Here is a 19,142-nt window from a genome sequence, read left to right on the forward strand (position 1 = left end):
CCATTGACCTTATTTTCCATAAGTGATAACCACCAATTTAGTAATTTAGGATGAAGAAAAGTGAAGAAAAGCATTGAATGTTTAACAATAAAGTCTATTAAAATCCATCTAAAGCACAAGGTGGTAATCAATATACAAGTGTCAAAAGATCCAGTTTAAGCAGACACAGGAATGCTGAAAGGATTTTAGGAAGTCCAAACATATAAATAATGAGAAAATAAGGGAATAACCAGAAAACACTCATATATTTAACCATATCAATACTACGGGTTGGTCCTCTGTAACTGTGACTGGCTCCTGCTGCACAACATCCAGAGTTTCCTAGGCAGTCTTACTTCCATGGTAACATAATAACAAACAAACCAGATACCTTCTTTCATACATAAAGCTCAGACCACAAAACGGGTCTTTTTATTTCACACGAAAAATAAATCTGATACTCAGATGCTCTTGAGGCAATGTCTGTGTCTTCAGCAACCATTAAAGTTTCTCTCTGATGAAAATTCAGTCTGGGGTACAAATAACACCATGAGGGAGAATAATCTGCAAACTCCAGATTCTGAAATGAGACCAGTCTTTAGCTCCCATAATCCTCAGCTCTTCTGAGAGGACTTCAGCTTCCTGCGGGCATCCTTGTGTTTCTTGCGGTACTCCTGTGAAAACAGAAAAGAAAGTAGAAATCTCCTGTACTGATTATAGGTATGCTTTCAGTGCAGCCCTTTCATCCTGCCAACTCAAGTGTGTTTTGTATTCTACTGTCATATATGACTGTTTGGATTATTAGCCCAATACTTAGGTAATTCTATATTTTAAAAAAATTGCAAAATGTCTTTAAAAGTCACTCCCAACATGCTTCAGTTTCGTAAACAGACTTTTCTCTGGTGAATACTTGACACATTTTCTGTGTCAAATTTCCTGTGTCCTGGTATGTACCTGTCTGAGCGCAGTCCTCCTCTCCTCCCACTGCTCCCTCTGCTCCTCCAGCTGAGTTGACTGACAGAACAACTTGGGACCCTCTGATGGAGGAAAGAGATGGTTATGATCCTTCATATAAAAGCCCAGATGACTTTAGAAACACAGCTCAACACTGAATTATTTCCTCCTCTGTAATGCGTTAAAGCCTCTGCAGACACTGAAGCAGAGCTGGTTTGATCATTTAACTGAAAATGTATCTTTTCTATTAATGTTTGCAGGGGGAACAAACAAATCTCACAGTAATGGACAAAGTAATGGAGATACTAATGGAGCTTTGAAAGACTTAATCTTTTTTTCTGCAGTCTTTTATCCTACCTGTCAGTCTGCTGTCTTCAGGGAAAAAGAAGAATCGATCCGTCGTTGAAAGACTCTCTTCTCTGTGAACAGAAACACCAAAACATTCAGGTGGTTTAATTGAAACTGAAACTGACTTTAGAACAAGTTTCACCCTCTACTCTGGCTGCAGTGTAATTCAAAAGGCCTGTGACTTCAAACAGTTATTAACAGGTGTCTGGAGATGATAACTGCACAGGGTTTGAAGTTTTTTGTCCTTCAAACAAAGACTTTCATTTTAGGAATGAAAAATTAATCTCTACAAAATTGATGCTTCTGAGCTGATAAGGTAAACAACAGTTCACACCCCGCTTTACAAAAACAAGGGATTAATTAGTTAATATAAATTATTATCTTAATTTGGATAATTGCTTGATTTTGCATTTGCTTTTTTCAAGCAGTAATGACAAACATTCACTGAGTGTAATTTCTCAAATTTCAGGATTCCTAAATCATGTTCCCTTGTTTAAGCTGATCACGAATAAAATATGTTTGGGTTTTGCATCAATTGTCAGAGGTGAAAGTAGTTTGAAGATTCAGTATTGGGATTTTGAATCTGTAGCAGCCATTTTTATTGAATTTGAGGACTTGGTAGTGAAACGATGAATGACTTTACAGTGAAATCACTTAGCAAAGTAACAAATGATGCAAAAAAGTTAGAATTTTGAAGCCATGGTGTAACCCTATGACTTAAGTATAATTAAAACAACTCATGCATGCTACCTCGTTAAAATGCCTGTTTTTTCTTACTCTGTGGTTTTTGCAGCAACGATGCTCTGCTCCTCGTCTTCCTCCTGCTCTTCTTCCTCCTCCTCTGAGCTGCTGTCATGGAAACGTGGGTCTTGTTGCCAGGACACCTTTGGGGCCTGAATGCGCTCTACTTTGTACTCTTCTGAAAGAGAAAGAAGAATATAAAGCTTGTGAAAACAAATCTTCCCTCTGACCGTCTGTGAGAGTATCTTTGATTGAACCTACCTGTCTCTTTGCTGTCTGTTTCTGCGTCGTCTCCAAAGAAAGAGAACTTAAACCCAGATGACTCTTCTTTCTCTGAGCTCGGAGTGACTGAGAGGAGAGACAACACTGCCTGTTCAGTCTTTCCTTCTTCTTCCTTTTCATCTTCTTCCTCTTGGTCCCAATTTGTCTTCTCTTCTTCTTGAGCAACCTCGCCCTTTGATGCACCAAAAACGGCCTTCAGGTCACCAGAAACATCGTAGTAAATCTCCTTAGAAACCTCTGGAAGCTTCTGAGCCTCTTCCCTCTTCTTCCTTCTTGCTGCTTTGCTGTAGAGACAAAAGATAACATGCCAAATGTGGTATAGTGTTGTTTTACAATCTCTGTTGTCTATATGTGGTGTCCCACAAGGCTCACTACTGGGTCCTATATACATACAGTAGCTAACAGCATTCAAAATGCTTTACTTTTTTACACTTCAGTGTTTAGAGTTGACTGAGAGCTATTTAAATTAACCCCTTTGGTAATCAATTCTGAACAAAATCCTGATATAAAAGGAAAAAATATGTTGTTGGAAGAAAAATAAAATAAATAAACACAAATATAATTAGCAAAAATACATTAATTATGCCAGGCACTCTGAAAACAATATAAAACTCAAAACAGATTTCACATTTAGGTATCTTTCATGCAGCAGAACCAAAACTCTTGTATTTATTTAATTAATTTTACCACACCTCTTACCTTTTACAACTAAACTACTTCAGATGAAAATCCAAACTTATCCACCACTAATAATCTTCCTTAAAAGCAGATTCTTATGATTGAAATAAAAATGTCTTAAAGTAAGATAAACAGTGCCTTGCTGCATCAGGATAAAGCTGGCTCTCTTTAAAAACCTATATTATACATCAACATGCTTTTTAAAGGTGCAGTGTGTAAAATTGGGACTATCAACATCTAACAGTCAATTCTGGAGTGTGATGCTCATTTCTCTGGTGATAACTGTGGGAACCAGTGAAGTTTAAAAACCAGTACATGCTTAACTGTTATTTGGTTCCTTCTATGGTGCCATAGAAACAGGCAAAATGTAAAAATCCAAGATGGCAGCGTCCTTAGAGGGGACCCTCCCTATGTATGAATAAAAGGCTTATTCTGAGTTAATTTAAAACATAACTTAAAAAAAAGTGTTATCAGATGTCAACACTAATTTGGATCAATCTACTTACAAATGTTATGTTTCATTTTAATCAAGCTTGTTTTGCTAAATGCTAATAGGCGAAATATTACACACTGCACCTTTAAAGTGTATATCTAAAGTAGAAATTTGGGGTGAATCTGGGGGCTTGGAGTGAATCAACAGAGAGAAACAGACAAACAAAATGATGGTCTGCATTCTTCTGGGAATCAGAAATAAAACTTAGAATATTAGGTTGATCGTGTTTGTGAATTTTTGCATATTGGTGCATTAATAGCTGCAGAGTTCCTACCTTTCCTTTACTTCTTCTGTTTTGGTCTCAAATGCAGCGTGCTCCTCTCTGCTCGGGTCATAATGCAGCGCTGAGACATCTCTGCAAAAACACATATCACACTTCAAAAACCTGTTTTTTCATATCAAACTCTCCTAATCTGGAGCTGCTGAAGTCCAAACTGTGCTTATGCATGTGTAACTTACCTGAAGGTTTTGGCCTTGCCAGCTGTTTTGCTGCAGGTTTGTTGGCTGCTGCCGATGATGCTCTCCAGGATGGACAAGTTCTTCTTCTTCTCCTCCTCCAGAGCCTCATCATCTTCAGTCAGACTCATCTTTTTCTCTGAATCACAAAAAGATTTTTGATTAACCAGAGAGATGCAGACAGGTTGTCAAAATTTTTGGTGCATTGGCCCTTTTTGATGCCATGTGTTTTTATCCATACAATCTCTGCTACTTTGAAGATCAACATTACTGAAAAAGAGGTTGCGATAGCCTAATGCAGTGTTTCCCAACAATTTTTCCTTGGAGCCCCCCTACATGTACCGAAGAAAAGCAGAGCACCCTCAGGACCCAACAGAGAAGAAAAAGGTACCCAAAAATCAACATAGATTCTAATTGTTTCACTGATAAAACCCTAAAAAGGCCTATACATGCTTCTCTTACCAAAAGACCTTTGTATAAACTACTTCATAACTGCTTCATCGTGATTTTAGTCAATATGTCCAAATCCTATTTTGGCAGCCTCAGAGCAGACAAAGCCTTGCACCCCCCACTAAGATCTTTAGTGCCTTCCACTGGGGGTCCCAGACCCCAGGTTGGGAACCAATGGCCTAATGATTATGTCCACATGACAAAGTGTATAGAGGGTGTTTTCTGCAGGCAGCCTGGAATCAATTCCAGCCTGTGGCCCCCATCCCCCATGTCATTCCCCAATCTCTCGCTCTTCATTTTCGGAGTCTTTCCACTATTGTTGCATCTGAATAACGGCTTAAGCCTCCCCTCATCACTGCCTAATAAAAGCTAATAAAAACAGTGGCAAAAAAATCTATTTCATCCTTAAAAAAATCTAAAGTCATATTTTCACACTAAGCTAGCCTAAAGTAGATCAGCGATCTATCCCAATCCACAGGTCTACAAATACTGATATTCATCAAGTTCTTTGGGCATCTTATAAAAATGAATAAATTCTGTTTATGTCTTTTACATTGCATGGCAACAGAGTAGACACTGTCTGAAATGCACAAAAACACTGTTTGATAGCAAATGTTACCAATGTCATTTGTGTACTATACGCAGTTGGCACAGGTTTCCCTGCAGATCTTGGTAAATAAAAACAAGAAATCACCAAAAATTAGGTGCTTAGGAGTTCTATTTTTGTTGTTGAGGCACTGTAACAGGTATTGCCATGGTTTGATACATACTGGTACTATATCAAAGATTAGTTTTTTTGTTATCACTTTCAGGATACAGAAGTCTGCGATGGCAAAACAACCACAAAGAGCTTTTCAAATTTTAAATGTTGTAACAAAAGTAAGAAGAAGTTTACACTATTTCTGGATAAAAACAAGGCAATAAGGAATAAACATAACTTTTAAAAGATTCTTAAATAATAACCAAAATAAATCCAGACAAATGGTGCTAAAAGTAAGTAAATTTTGAATACAAAGTTTTACACTTCAAACATTTGTGTAGTTTAATGTTGGATCTCTCTGAAGCGATCCCAAAATTATCTCTCTCATTGAAGGGGACATATTTTACCCTTTTAAAACAAGTTTATATTGGTCTCAGAGGTCTCAAAAACATGCCTGTGAAGTTTGTTGCAATAAAAGCACTTTCAGTATTTGATTTTTGTATGTCTAAAAACGCCTCTGTTTCAGCCCTGCTCAGAGTGAGCTGTTTCTGTGTCTGTGGCTTGAAATGTAATTGAGCTGTCTGACCCCGCCCCTCTCAGGAAATGGATGTGGCTTAACAGATGTGTCTCTCCTGATCCTCCTCTCAGCTGCCAGCTGCCAGCTGAGAGGAGGATCAGAAAGGAGGGCGGGAGTTTCTTCCAAGCGGGGAGGGCCAACTGAATCTGGGGGCGGAGCTAACTTCCCACATGACATCATGAGGGGAAAATCTGAGAAGGGCTTGTTTCAGCACACATTTTCTGAAAGGTTGAGAAAGAGAGGGGGGAGGGAATGGATTTTTATGGTTCTTAAGGGGATTGTGGACTGGCCAGGGGCACATATTTTCATTGGAAAAGCCTGAAAAAGTGATTTTTTTGCATAATATGTTCCCTTTAAAGACCGGATGTAGCTGTTCAATCTTTACCACTAACCATCATCCCCTCACCACCTTAGGAACATTAAATTATCAGTTACAAACACCAATTCAAAAAGGAAAAGAATGAATAACACCCTGGAGTGCATTCATAAGCTTTTGCAGGTTGAATTATGAGCATACCAGACCTAAGTGTGATTATTTAGGACATAACATCCTTTTGTCAGCTCTAAGTAAGCTTTTGTTTACAGACTGTGCTAAAAGCACATCTGCTCCCAAAGCCTCACCTGACTCCTCCTCTCTGTCTTCGTCATCCTCCTCCAGGAAACGAGAGTCCATCCTGAAACGCTCGTCCGTCCCAAAGCGAGACTGCAGCTCCATCAGCTGGGAAAAACACCAAACAACATGAGGGGCAAGTTTCAAATCACAGCAAACATCTAGACCAAGATCTGACATGCCCAGAGGATGACCCTTTATGAATTTTCATGTAACGCTTTAAGTTCCTAAAGCTTTTTCTTAAAAAATCAAAGCTATTTAGCTCTAAACTTTCGGACTCTGTCTTATAAAGAGGTGATATAATTCTTACCCCTAAAAAAAGGCTTTTAAAGATAGCATAATGTTGGCTTTGTGAATATTCTTTCATTTTCATTAACCTAAGAATGAGCAGAAAGTTAGGATATGCAGCAGCACTGCATATTCTCCTTTTCTCACCTTCTGTCCTGATTTGCCTTCAAACTGAGGTCTGATCTCAAACCTGCTGCCATCCTCCTCTTCATCACTGTCCTCATCATCATCACTGCCGCCGAACAGCTGAGGGACTGATGACTTCTGATGTACCAGAAAACACAAGTAGAAAAACAGTTTAACTTCAGCTTATTGAGGATTTTCTTAACATATATTAGAAAGAGAAAACTGTGGAGGTGCAGATGTGATCCATGATATTTCTAGGTCAATAATAATGAAAAAACAGGCATTTAGATAACAAAACAGTTTGTACATTCAATAAATACAAGTCTGAGAGGACACATCTTCACTTACCTTTTCTTTTACTGTCTTTTTCTCATTGGCTGCTGGTTCATCACCTGTGGCCTCGCCCTCTGATTGGCTGTCCTGGAACAGCGTCTTCTTTGACGGTGTGATGTCTGAGGTCCCCTGCTGCTTCTCTGCCTCATCATTTTCCTCATCTTCATCATCAGAGCCAAAGACGATGTGTTTCCCTGCTCCAGCTGCAGGTGCATCCTGATAAAGATTAATAATGTGTTTAAAATGCTGATATTGCTTCACCTGTTCTAGGTGGTGGTTGATAGAGGCATTTAAAATGCATCATTGTATTTAACATAAGGAAATTACAGAACTTTTTCAATCTTTTTATAAGGGCCAAACTTCTTTATATAAATAATTAAAATATAGTAGAATATGTTGATTAATGATTTTGTTATTAGCATGTTTATCATTATTTAACCATGGTTAAAGACACCTGAAATATTCCCCAAAGCTCTGGCACAAAACCTGAGAAAATCTAACTATCACTGATCTCTCAGTCAACATCTAAACGGCTCTTTTTAGAGAAGATGACTCAATAACATGCTCTCTCTTTGTAAAAACGTTAAGGTCTTTTAAACCCGCAGTAGTGGGATGTGATCGTGAACCCACCAGGTTAGCCAGGGCTCCCTGAATCAGCTTCTTGTGTTCTTCAGTCTCTTTCTGTCTCTGCTGGACAGCAGCCAGCCTCCTCAGGTTCGCCTCCCTCTGACGCTCCTCTTCCTCCTTTGCTCCCAACTTTGTCTGAGAAGGACCTGACTTGCCTTCTCCCTCCTCCTCCTCTTCATCACCACTGGAGGAGGACTCGCTGGTAGAAGCAGTAGGAGGTGAAGCTTTCAAAGCATCTTTGGCAGGAATTACCTCCTGCTCATCCTCTTCCTCCTCACTGGAGGAGCCCGAGGATGAAGAGGATGAAGGTGAGGCCTTTGCTGCTACTTTTGTAAGTACAGTAGGAATGGCCTTTGTTTCCTCCTCCTCCTCCTCTTCATCATCACTTTGAGAGGAGGAACTGGTCTCAGTTTTCTCAGCGTTTACTACAGCTGGAGTTGGAACAATGTTTTTAACGGCTACTTCTATCTCTTCCTCTGCTTCTTCTTCTTCTTCCTCCTCCTCCTCTTCTTCGTCATCATCACTACTAGAGGAAGAAGCAGCCTCAGCTTTCTCTTTGTTTATTGAAACTTTAGCTGGAGGCTCTTTAGAAACTTCAGCTTTGGTTTTAATTTCCATCACCCTTTTCTCTTCTTCTTTTTCCTCTTCCTTGCTGCTCTCTGAAGTTTCCTGTTTTGTTTCTGTGCATTTCTGTATGCTCAAAGTCCTGCTCTTTTTGCTGTCTGTTTCTTGGAGGTTAAGTTGAGTAGCTTCAGAGTCCAGCTTCTGTTTTTTAACCCTACTTTCTTCCTCCTTATCCTCCGCTTTGTGTCCCCTCTGACACTCCTCTGTTTCGAATCTTTCGTCCAGCCCTCTCGTCCCCTGGAAAGCCGGCAGCGTTGCTGTCATCATGGCTTTTCTCTTCTTCTTTTTCTTCTTCTTCTGTTCTTCTTCGCTGCTGTCTTCCATGAGGGAGGCAAGAATGTCCTCTGGCATGATACCTTTCTTTGGAGCAGGAGGAGAGGACTTAAGGTCTGTGGCTTTTCCAGAGGAGGAGCTAAGGATGCTGGGAGTTGTAGTTTCAGTCTTTTGGGCCTCTTCAGCTATTTTCTGTAGATCAGTCAGGGAGATCTCCAGGTGTGTGACATTTGAAAACATGGCTTCATAATCAGAATCCAAACCATCATCAGATGATTCTACCTCCTCCTCTTCATCATCTTCATCATCTCCACTATCTGACTCTAGCTGAATGGTTTCCATTACAGGAGGGACAATTGTCTTCTTACTTTGACTCTGAGAACTCTTTTTCCCAGGATCCTCTTTCTGCAGTGTGGTGGGAGGTTTCTTGGAGGTGAGATGATCTTCATCATCTGATGAATCCTCCTCTTCTTCACCAGCTTTCCTCTTCTTCTTTACTTTCCTCTTCCTCTTTGTGTCATTGCCTGAGAGGTGATTTTCAGCGGGCAGAGTCAGTTTCTCCTGCAATGGAGGTGGGGGTTTTCTGGAAGCGAGGAGTTCATCTGTGTCTGCTGAGTCGTAGTCGTCTAAAGAAACACAGAAAAAATGTCAGTTTTTGGAAAGATTTAATTTGGGGATTTTTAGGCTTTTATTTCGAGAGGAGGGCAGCAGATAGACTCAGGAACAGAGACATGAGGGAGGGTGCAACAGGCTGGATTTGAACCTGAACTACTTACATACACGGGGTCCAACCAAACTATTAGGCCATCAGAGCCTCAAAATATCAGATTTTAACAGTACAGTTTTAACAAGTCAAATAACCACACTTCTTGTCTGTTCACATACTTTTCTGAAATGTGGAACATGGTCTTGTTTGATTGTTTATTGCTTATTGTTTTTTAAGGCAATTATATGTCCTCTTTCAATCATAAATGTCCTGTTTTCAACCCTAAGCCTATTTATTTAAATTTTTTTTGTATTCATTTTTGTTTATTTTATTACTTTATAATCCCATTTGATAGATTTTTTTTTACTAAAAACGAGGTTGTAAATTGGATGCTAATGATAATATAATTTTTCCTACTCTAAGTTTATCAATATTTGTTGTACAAATTAAAAATTGGTCACTGACCAACCACTGTTGGTTTTGTTAGACAAGTTTCTCTCTAACACCTCATTAAGAGGAAATCTAATGAAACAAATCTGAGTTTTCAACCAAAAAGAATTTTTTGAATCATTTTAGTTTAAAAAAAAAGCACTCCTGTACCTTTCTGCTGCTGACAGGAGCATCCAGACTTTACAAAGTAGTCAAGCCCCACCACTTCTAGGTTGTCCTCTTCATCCTCCTGCCCAAGTGCAACATGGGAAGTATCTTGAGCTGCCACCATTCTGCGTATTTCCTCGTCTGAGTCGACATCGCTGTCAGGAAAATGTGACCCCGTCCTCTGAGGCAGTCTGTGGTTTGTTGTTGGTTCATAGCCGTTGGTTAATGAATGAGCCTTGGGGGAATCAGCAGAGTCCACAGTCTGCTTTAATCTGAGAGGAGATCAACAGAGGGAACCGGGTAAGAGAGCAGGAAAATACATAGGGGGGATCAAGTTTCTGTTAATCTAGACACTCAAGGTCTTCATGTGGATTTTCTAATATGCGCACAATTTCCCTGACACTACTTCTGCTGATTCCGTTTAATGTAAGGTCCTCTAAATCCCCCTCCTGTCTCACAGGGTTAGTCTCCAAATGTTTGAGCAGATGTCCTAAAATTTCAAGAAGTATATGTGCGAAAAGACTTTAGAAACTTAAGTGAATTTTGCAATCCCACAAGCCTTTACATTTTTTAAAAGAATTATTAAACATATTAAATCTTAGAAACCAGTGAGGGCTTCTGGGAAATTAAGTAAATAGATGTCCCTGAGTACTCAAAAAACTGGGAAATCTCAAGAGCTACATTTTAAGAATCCCTAGAAAAATATTAGGATGAAACCTAAATAGATATTTGAACTAATAGATGGGAAAGAACTTGTATGATGTGAAAAAAATGAGATTTCAGACTATCTAGCATATGAGAATCATTTAGGTCAGTGAGTAGAAGGAAGACAACATCACATTGTCACCTGGTTCTTCCCAGAGCATTATGGGAGTTGACCATGTCAGTTCGGCTCTTCTTGGGTCTCAATGGCTCAAACGGAGGGAACTCTCCTCGCCTCTTCTTGCTGATGTCATCATCTCCACCTTGTAGCTCCCAGGTGAGCTGGGTGACAGATGTGTGCTGGTCCTCAGTGGTCCGGTCCAGCCTGCGGATGTTGTGGCTGTATTTTGAAGGGTCGTATTTCAGGGTTCGAGCTTTTCTGCCTTGCTGACATCGCAGCTGCAGGACAGGGAGGACTCGACCAAATTTACTGACAATCCAGTCCTGAAACCCGAAGAAAGAGAAGAATATCAACAACTCTCCTTCTGTACACATCTTATGTTTTTTGTCTTTTAAACCCTGGTTTTAGTATTCTGATAGAAAAAAAGAAACAGAAGATAACTAAACCTTGTGCCCCGGTACTTCTGTCCCCGGCACTGCAGCCTTCATGGTGAAATTTTCCACACCAGCTTTACTCAGAGAGTCTAACATCTTCTGTCTCTTGTCTTCAACCACTCGTGGCTTCAGGCGCTGCTCCTCTGCTTCCTGACGTTCCTCAGCCAGTCTGACATCACAAAAGGATCACAAAATAGCATCAGGGATAATCTGTTATCTCAGGGATAATCTCAGAACCAAGGGGCAATCAACGTCTATCATGGACTGATAGAAGCTCTGAGCCCCTGGGGAGAGAGGTGGATCTTTTTTAGTGTGAAACAATTAACATAAAAATTTCCCCTTCTGTGTGGTGTTTATATCTGCAACATAAACTCCTGTCATTTCTCGATTCCACATAGCGGCAGCTTTCACCTTATGACGCTTTAAAAGTCCTTATAGTACTTTAAATACAGCAGCTTTAGTTGCACTAACTTCAGCAATATAAGGCTCAAAAAGAAACTAAATCTGATGGGATTTCTCATAATTAAGGGGGAAATGGTTTGCTAAAAGCAAAATGTCAAACTTTGTTTGAATTTCCTAAAGAGCAGAAGAAAACTTTTAAATATCCTGTTTTTAAAGGAGTTAGAACCATCAATAGAAGCTGGTCTGTCATTAGCTTGGACAAAGTTCTGCTTTTTTATGTTTTTAGTTGTCAACTTGGATCGTTTTATCTGTATACACCAAAGCCTGATGACATCTGATGGGTCAATACAGCTCAGACTAAAAATGTACCACAGACAGAAACCAGAAGACAGATTACTTGAATCTGTGCAAAAGGTATGAGTCCCTTTCCATGCAAATCTTCTTTGGATATCAAAGATTTTCTGCATTTCAAGAGACTATGGCTGCATTGTACTCCATCGCCTGCTACTATTGTATGAGTTGGGAGACAAGTAGTAGACCTAAGGTGAATATCAGTTCTGAAGACTTCAGTATCTTCATAAACCTAATGCTTTCCAAAGTTTCAAGTCAAAGAGTGTGAGATATTTCTTGGTATGTTTGCTTTTTTTGAGAAATGTACTCCGGTGATTTTTCCAAGATTGCAAAACTACTGGCAGAAAGATCTGGAGCTATCTTGAAAATCTTTAAATTCAGTCATTAATATAGCAGCAACAAGGGCCATTCTCTAGCTTATATCAATTACTGCTTTTTCTTTTTGATTTTGTTATAAGCTCAATATCTTTTGGTAATGATCTATTTATTAGATTAAAAAAGATATCGAAGACATCATCTTTGACTATTAGGAACTATGACAGACAATTCACCCTGACTCTGAACAGATGAAACAAAACATTAATTCATGATGAAAACAATTGTTGAATAAAGTGTTAAACAGAAACTAAGTGTAAGCAAAACTTTGTCTTAATGCTCAGCAGTATTCATGTACATTTTACAATGTCCAAAGTCTGTTATGATAAGGTAAACGGGACTACACCTGTGAAGAAAACTCTCCTTGGCTGTTTCTATCTGCAGAGTTCCTCCTTTCCATTTGGATTTGTTCAGCACTGTCAAACCTGCAGAAGGCACACAGGATAGTATGCTGAAAACATTCCTTCAAGGTTCTCTCAATTGCAAATACAATAATGCTTTTATAACACAAAGGATTTGAAAAATTTTAAAATCTTCTTTTCTTTTGTGACCCTAAGTATCAAAAAGTATAGACATTTAAAAAAACTGCAGATCTTCAGTCAAATTTCAAAACAAAGCTGTCAAAACTTAAAGAGAGAGCAAAGGGGTCTTTTCAAATTCACAGGTTGGCAAACACTGTCATTTTAAAGATTTTTTTTTTGTGTTTAAGTAATTTAAATGTCTCTTAAAAAAAGACAGTGAGAAGAGGAAGGAACAGTACCCCAATTGCAAAAATACACTGGCAACAACAACATTGCCCTTTTATAGTATTTGTGCAATACAGACAGTGTGCAGGAGTTTGCCTACAATTTTCCCAGGAAAAATCCCAGGAAGTTACCGTGCATGTAAAAGAATCATTTTTTTTTTTTTTTTACAAGTATTGTATGGACATTTTTTAAATCTTGTGTTATAACAACTCCATGTCACACATGCCCCCGGGTCAAAAATGCAAAACATACATCATGCCTTAATTTAAAAGTGAGATAAGACTCACATTTTAATATAACATGAAATAAATATTTAACATAAAGCTCTTGGTTAAAGCAACAGCTATGATCACTTACATTTCTTCAGGTCAGCATCTGAAATGTTGATGTTTATGTAGCCAAAGGTTTTGTAAGGAAGACCTAAAGGGAAAAAAACAAGAGTCAATTAGGTGCTGACCTCTTAAAAAGTATCCAAAAACATTTAAAGGTTACTTCTACTCCATAGAAACCAAAAAACCAAGGCTACACACATGCTGGCTGAGATTTAACACTAAAACTAGAGCCATGTTTTAAGATGTGTGATACTTTAAATACTGCACAAAATGATTTAATATAACATTGCAATCAAAATGAAACACATTAACACTGGCCGTCACAGTGTTTATAGTCTTCCTCACCCTCATCATCTCTCCTGGTTCGGAGCTCCACGTCCTCCACATCCCCAAACTTGCCAAATCTATCCTTAAGATCCTTCTGGGTGACCGTGTGGCTCAACCCACCAATATACAGCCGTCTCATCGCCCTGTAGCCACAACTATATTGTCACTGGAGGGACAAAATACACCACAGTGTCATCTAACTTTGTCATATTCATTCATTCAATGCCAAATAACCACAAACAGATGCTGAGATTTTAATGTTTGTTCTACAACAGGAATTAGGGAAAAAAAACAATTTCTCTTTTACTGAACTGATCTTCAATTAATAGATATTTGTTTATATAAACTTTTCTTGTAAAATATACTGTTATAGTTATGCACACATTTACCACTTCAAAGTCCTGGCAACTTTATCTGATAAATCGATCATTGATTTGTATACATTTTGGTATCTTAAAGCTGGTGGCAGCATTAAAAAAAACCCCGTAAATACCTCTACAACAGACCTGTTCATGCTATATTGTGAGGTGCATGTGACAGTGACTCCTATTTTTACTATTTGATGTGAAGCAACCTTTTACCCGGAGGCTACATTAAGTACCACAAAGTTAGATCAACGACTCTCTGTAAGGGCATCAATAAAACTAAACAGTTCAGAAACTTCATAAGAAAAAAGTTTGAAAGAGAAAGGTGATCACAATAAGACTGAAATGAGCACAACTAAATACTCTGTAGACTTTCTCTGTATCCCCGGTATAACGACAACAGCGATGAACAGGGTCTGAATAAACTGTTATATCCATATAAACTCATTCATCAATCAACTAGTAAAGTTAGACTGCTCCAAGAACGTAAATTAGTTGTATCGACAGAAGGACCAAATGTTTACCTCACATGTATCCAGCTGGTGTTACATTTATTTCTGTCCGGGGCTGGGGCTGTCCCACATTTCCTTCCGCACTTGTTTCCGTGGAACCAAGAGGTTCCGCCGTAGTTTGGAGAAACGCGGATAAGGCTTAAAATTGTTATTTAATGGTTGATCGATGAAATATGAAATTTTACGTGATATAATCTTTTGACTTTCTTTGGGTTTAGCACCCCAAATATAAGCAATCCGTACAATCATTTTCTAGATAGCTAAGGCTTTGTACAAAAGGGGTGTTTCGAAATTTACAGCACAAACAATGCTTCATTCACCTAGGATTTGCTCTAAATTTACCTCGAATCTGTAGTTTTTGAGGTAATATATTCAGATGATTTCGGTTTAAGACTTTTAGAAGGGTATATTGTCTGAATTTTCTTCAGATGATTGATTTATCCCCCTCCGTCGTGGATAAAGTGGTATAGCCCAGAGGGCGCGAGGCTTCGAACTGTTTTGGTTGACAGGGAAAAGAAACGAGAATTCGACAGGTGACCGTTGAAGTAACTCTAAAGCGTTAGATTATAAAATAAAAGTAATAAGGCGCTTTCATGTTAGTGTGTATCGTGATTTAATGAACGTTTATTAAAATTAAAAAGTCAAACAACGCATACGAATTCGGTAAGTACACCTTAAACTCGACAAAGCCTCTTTCTTTTACAAGCTAACATATTTTTTTAGCCAAAATAACCGTTGTCATCGTCATCTTAGGCTAGCTAACGTTTATGCCGGGTACTTCATTTGACACTGTTTTCAGTGACAATGTAAAATGTCATTAAATCTTTGGAAATAAGAGAAGTGCATTCATACATATAAATACTCCCAGTTTTAACCTTAGTAACTCTATTAGCATCACAGACTTAGAGTTCATAATTTTAGCTGCACTTCTAATGTTACCTACACTTCAAATGTTTCCAACAACATTTTTCTTTATTTTGTCTTTTTTCCCCCCTCATTATGCACCGTTTTACTAAGATTTCCAATGTCCTACAACGATCAAGTTATATTAAACTTGATGTAGTATTAGAAATGTATTATCATTTTTTTTTCCTCACAGCCTTTTTTATTGATGAAGTGTTTTTGTCTTTTAGGATGATTGAAAAGATGAGTGAGGAGAATACAGAGGAAGTGAAGGTGCTGGAAGCTCAGATTCAGCATCTCCAGGCTGAAATTGAAGCATTGAAAGGCCAACAGCAAAACAACAACAAGGACATGACACTCCAGTTCAGAGGAAAAATGCAGGATGCCATGTGAGTCTTGACAGATCATCCATTTTCAGATCTCCTTCTCTGGTTAAATTTGCTTTCAGGCACACACTGTTGTTTGTCTCCACAGGTCATATTTGTTTGGACAGACACATATAGAGGAGGAGAGGGTTATGTCGAGGCTTAAGGAGGAGGTGGAGGAAATGGAGGAGGATCTGAAGCAACAAACACAGATGAACGGCATCTGTCTGAAAACCTGCACTACAAAGACTCTGCAAAAGAGTAAGCAATGAATTTTCTGTTTCCACAGCCTCATGTATTTCTCATAATTATGTCAGGTTATTATAATAGCTATGTGTTCATGTGTTTACTAGTTGACAATAAGCTGGTCCAGAAGCTCTGTGTGTCGGGTCAGTGCTCTGAGCTGGTCTTCCAGGTAGAGTTCCATCTCTCAGAGGTCAAGGTGAGTATTTCCTTTGCTAAATATTCCAAGAAACACTCTCTGTGTTGGCTGATTTGGCTTTTGGCTTTAATTTATGACAAAAGACTTCAAGAAGTATTGTCCTCTTCAGTTTCTGTCATTATTTTTCAAGTCCTGATAGAGTGCTGCAGTAATGTGTTTAATGACCAGGAAATTAGCATTTTATGTGGACGTTCCCCACTTATGAATTTTTAAGCGTTAAATGTCTTATAAAAGGCAGTTGGTAACAAGTGGCTAATTGGAACTACAGAGTTTGTCCGGGATGTTAAACATCAGCACACCAAGTATGCAAAATCATCCACTTGTCTTCCTTTTACCCGGACAAACAATTTTCATATACTTTATAATTGTTTCATTGATTAACCTTAAGAAAATAGGCCGACACTTGTTTTTGTTTTTTTTTTCTTACCAATAGACTATTGTACAAGCTATTCGACATGTTTTTTTTTTTTTTTTTTATCACAATTGTAGCTAATATGTAAAAATTTGATTTTTACAACCATTTTGACAGCCTCAGAGCAGACATAGCTTTGCATCCCACTTAAGGGACCTGAACCTCAGGTTGGGAACGTTACAGACATGCTGTTCCACCAACTGGCCCAAATATTGTTGGCCAACTTTAGCTAATTGCAAATACAGATAATAAGCTGAAAAATTCTTTGTTTGTGTCATGGTATCACTCACTTAGCTGTAGCATGTTTAGATCCATTATGAAGATCAGAAAGGTTTCAACTAACACATTAATAAAGAAGAAAAAAACAATTAGATTTAACCTGAAAGGGAGTATGGTCTGAAATTTAGAGACAGTAACTGGATGCAAAGTAGCCAGGGATGTTTTTACAAAGACTGGTTTTTTGAAAAAAAAGCATGTGAGACTGAAGTTACTATGGTAAAACCTCAGATCCATAGATTTTGATTAATTAATTCTCAGAAGGACATAAAAGCCAAATTTGGCATTATTCTGGTAACCCATTAATAGGTTAAAAAACAGGTGTAAATGCATCTTTGTAGACCGTTTATTGACGGATTGCGTGCTGGAAATGGGTTCTACCAGCAGAGGGCGACACAACATTATGTTCAGCGGTAAATTGATGCAGGCATAAAGTTTAGTTTTTCTCAGCAGATTTTCAGCAGCTGTTTCATGTTTAAAACATGCAATAATAAAAAAAATCAATGTCAGATCCGAGCTGTCATCAAATCAGCTGACAGCCAACTGCCTGAGAGGAAGAAACAGTGGCAGAATGTTTAAAAGAAATCATGAAATCATGTTACTGGCAATGATAACATCTCAAAAATGAATGTCGTCTGTTCAAAATATCATAATGTCTCAAACGTGATATTTTAAGGTCAGTCCAACACTGATAAAGTGAGGCAGATTATTCATCCTAACAACGTGTCTTTCCTTAATTTGCATTTGCACAAACAATCAATGAGTAACTCTTTATTTGTATTATGAATATTCTGTCATAACTTTGGGTGCCATTATTATATGAGCAAAAGAGTCAGATGTAATGATGTCAGTTTTTGCCTTTGTTTAAAACTTTTATTGGACGTATTCATAGTGTTTACAAAAGAGTACAGAGGACAATAGTGGCTAGCAGAAAACATAGTGTGGCTCTTTCATAATGTGCATGGCTACCATAGAGATAAAGACATAAAACACAGTCAAAACAAATATGGTAAAGGCAGATTTATGGCCAGCACAACCATAACTCTGTCTTGTTCACTGTTGTTGCTCTGCTTGTTTTCTCTCATTCTGCATCTCCCTTGATGCCTTTTCAACCCTGTAACCCCATGCAACTATGCTAAATGATGCTTTGTGCTGAGCTCATGATGGATTAATGCTGTATCTCTACAATGATGTTAAAGAGTACAGTCTAAACATGCCTTCTTGTCTTGACATGGATTATGAATTAGTGCATCACAAATAAAGAATGATTGAGAAAATTATTTGATTCAAATCACAAACACTATGATTAAAAACTGCCATCAAGAAACTGAATCCGTGCGGATATCTGTTGCCAAAGTTTAGTACTTTACAGATCTTTAAGACAGAAGTATCATGCTTTGTTAGTAGTTCCTTCTGTTGGCTTTTCAAAAAAATACCAGCAAAAAAAAAAAAAAAAAAAAAAAACAGTTTATCAAAATATTGTTTGGCCCTTGACATTAGCCTGAATATAAAGTCAGCAGTGTCTGTAATTTTATCGGTGAGATTGAGTTTAACTGTGATCTTTAATTCTGCTTCATGTAGGTCTTCTGGTTTTTATTCTCGAGTAACCGCCACAACAGCTGGTTTCATTGAATCATCCTAGTCTGGTTTGTGTCATGAAATTAAAGCACAAGGCAGTTTCTTCTTATGATTAATTTTGTTTTGATTAAACAAAAACATTTAATTATTTCCCGGTGTAATTTGAAAACAGTAATTTTGTGCAGATTAACTCTATTTTACCCTTTAATTTTAGTTTGAATGACGCTTTTCTTATATTGCAACATATTCTGAGTGTGTTGTGTTAGTTTTGTTACCCATGTGAAACTGATCACAGATGGGCTTTATGGCTCCCAAAATACAGAAGATTTTCCGCTTTGGCAGCAAGATGCATGCTCAAGGAATAGTTCAACATTTGGGGAAACAAGCTTTTTGTCTTTTTTTTTCTAAAAGGTTTTAATAGAAATTGGTCTCATTTCTGTTTACTTACTTATCTGTGGCCTATTGCACCAGTCTGGTCTTAAATCAAAGTTCACAATTAACCCTAAGCTGAAACTTGTTTGGTTGTCACTTAAAGTCTTGTCATTTGGTTGCACCACAAAGATGTAAGGTTCGTCTTCACTAGTGGAGCGCAATGTCCAAGCTAGCCTAAGTATTGCTGCAGTTTTACGTAATTTGAGTTGTCAGTGACAAACATTT

At 38.1% G+C, this 19,142-nt stretch overlaps 2 protein-coding genes across 5 annotated transcripts in view; one reads left to right on the forward strand and one right to left on the reverse strand.

The window, feature by feature from the left end:
- Positions 1-153: 153 nt before the first annotated feature.
- On the reverse strand, positions 154-14,557 carry nol8 (nucleolar protein 8). Of its 4 annotated transcripts, none has more exons than XM_041783904.1 (18): positions 14,361-14,493; positions 13,651-13,798; positions 13,331-13,393; positions 12,574-12,652; positions 11,112-11,268; positions 10,690-10,988; positions 9,846-10,114; positions 7,646-9,165; positions 7,031-7,231; positions 6,704-6,820; positions 6,280-6,376; positions 3,935-4,070; positions 3,750-3,830; positions 2,284-2,588; positions 2,059-2,197; positions 1,291-1,352; positions 934-1,016; positions 154-653 (listed from the first exon to the last, which is right to left on the reverse strand). In XM_041783904.1, exons 2-18 carry the CDS (start codon positions 13,769-13,771, stop codon positions 594-596), a joined length of 3,789 nt encoding a protein of 1,262 aa, XP_041639838.1. In that variant the 5' UTR covers positions 13,772-13,798; positions 14,361-14,493; the 3' UTR covers positions 154-593. The 4 variants fall into 4 exon arrangements, with proteins under 4 accessions (XP_041639838.1, XP_041639840.1, XP_041639837.1 ...); XM_041783903.1 differs by lacking the exon at positions 14,361-14,493 and adding an exon at positions 14,522-14,557 and having other exon boundaries at positions 156-653; positions 2,059-2,200; XM_041783902.1 differs by having other exon boundaries at positions 156-653; positions 2,059-2,200.
- A 416-nt stretch (positions 14,558-14,973) lies between these two features.
- The window catches only part of LOC121506790 (centromere protein P), a 133,438-nt gene continuing 129,269 nt past the window's right edge, over positions 14,974-19,142 (forward strand). Inside the window, exons 1-4 of the mRNA XM_041782661.1 lie at positions 14,974-15,172; positions 15,643-15,801; positions 15,887-16,038; positions 16,131-16,219. Coding sequence (XP_041638595.1) covers positions 15,644-15,801; positions 15,887-16,038; positions 16,131-16,219 — 399 coding nt within the window. The 5' untranslated portion in view covers positions 14,974-15,172; position 15,643. The remainder of the gene's footprint in view (positions 15,173-15,642; positions 15,802-15,886; positions 16,039-16,130; positions 16,220-19,142) is intronic.

This window comes from Cheilinus undulatus, linkage group 3, assembly GCF_018320785.1.
Source record: "Cheilinus undulatus linkage group 3, ASM1832078v1, whole genome shotgun sequence".
Classification (NCBI taxonomy): domain Eukaryota; kingdom Metazoa; phylum Chordata; class Actinopteri; order Labriformes; family Labridae; genus Cheilinus; species Cheilinus undulatus.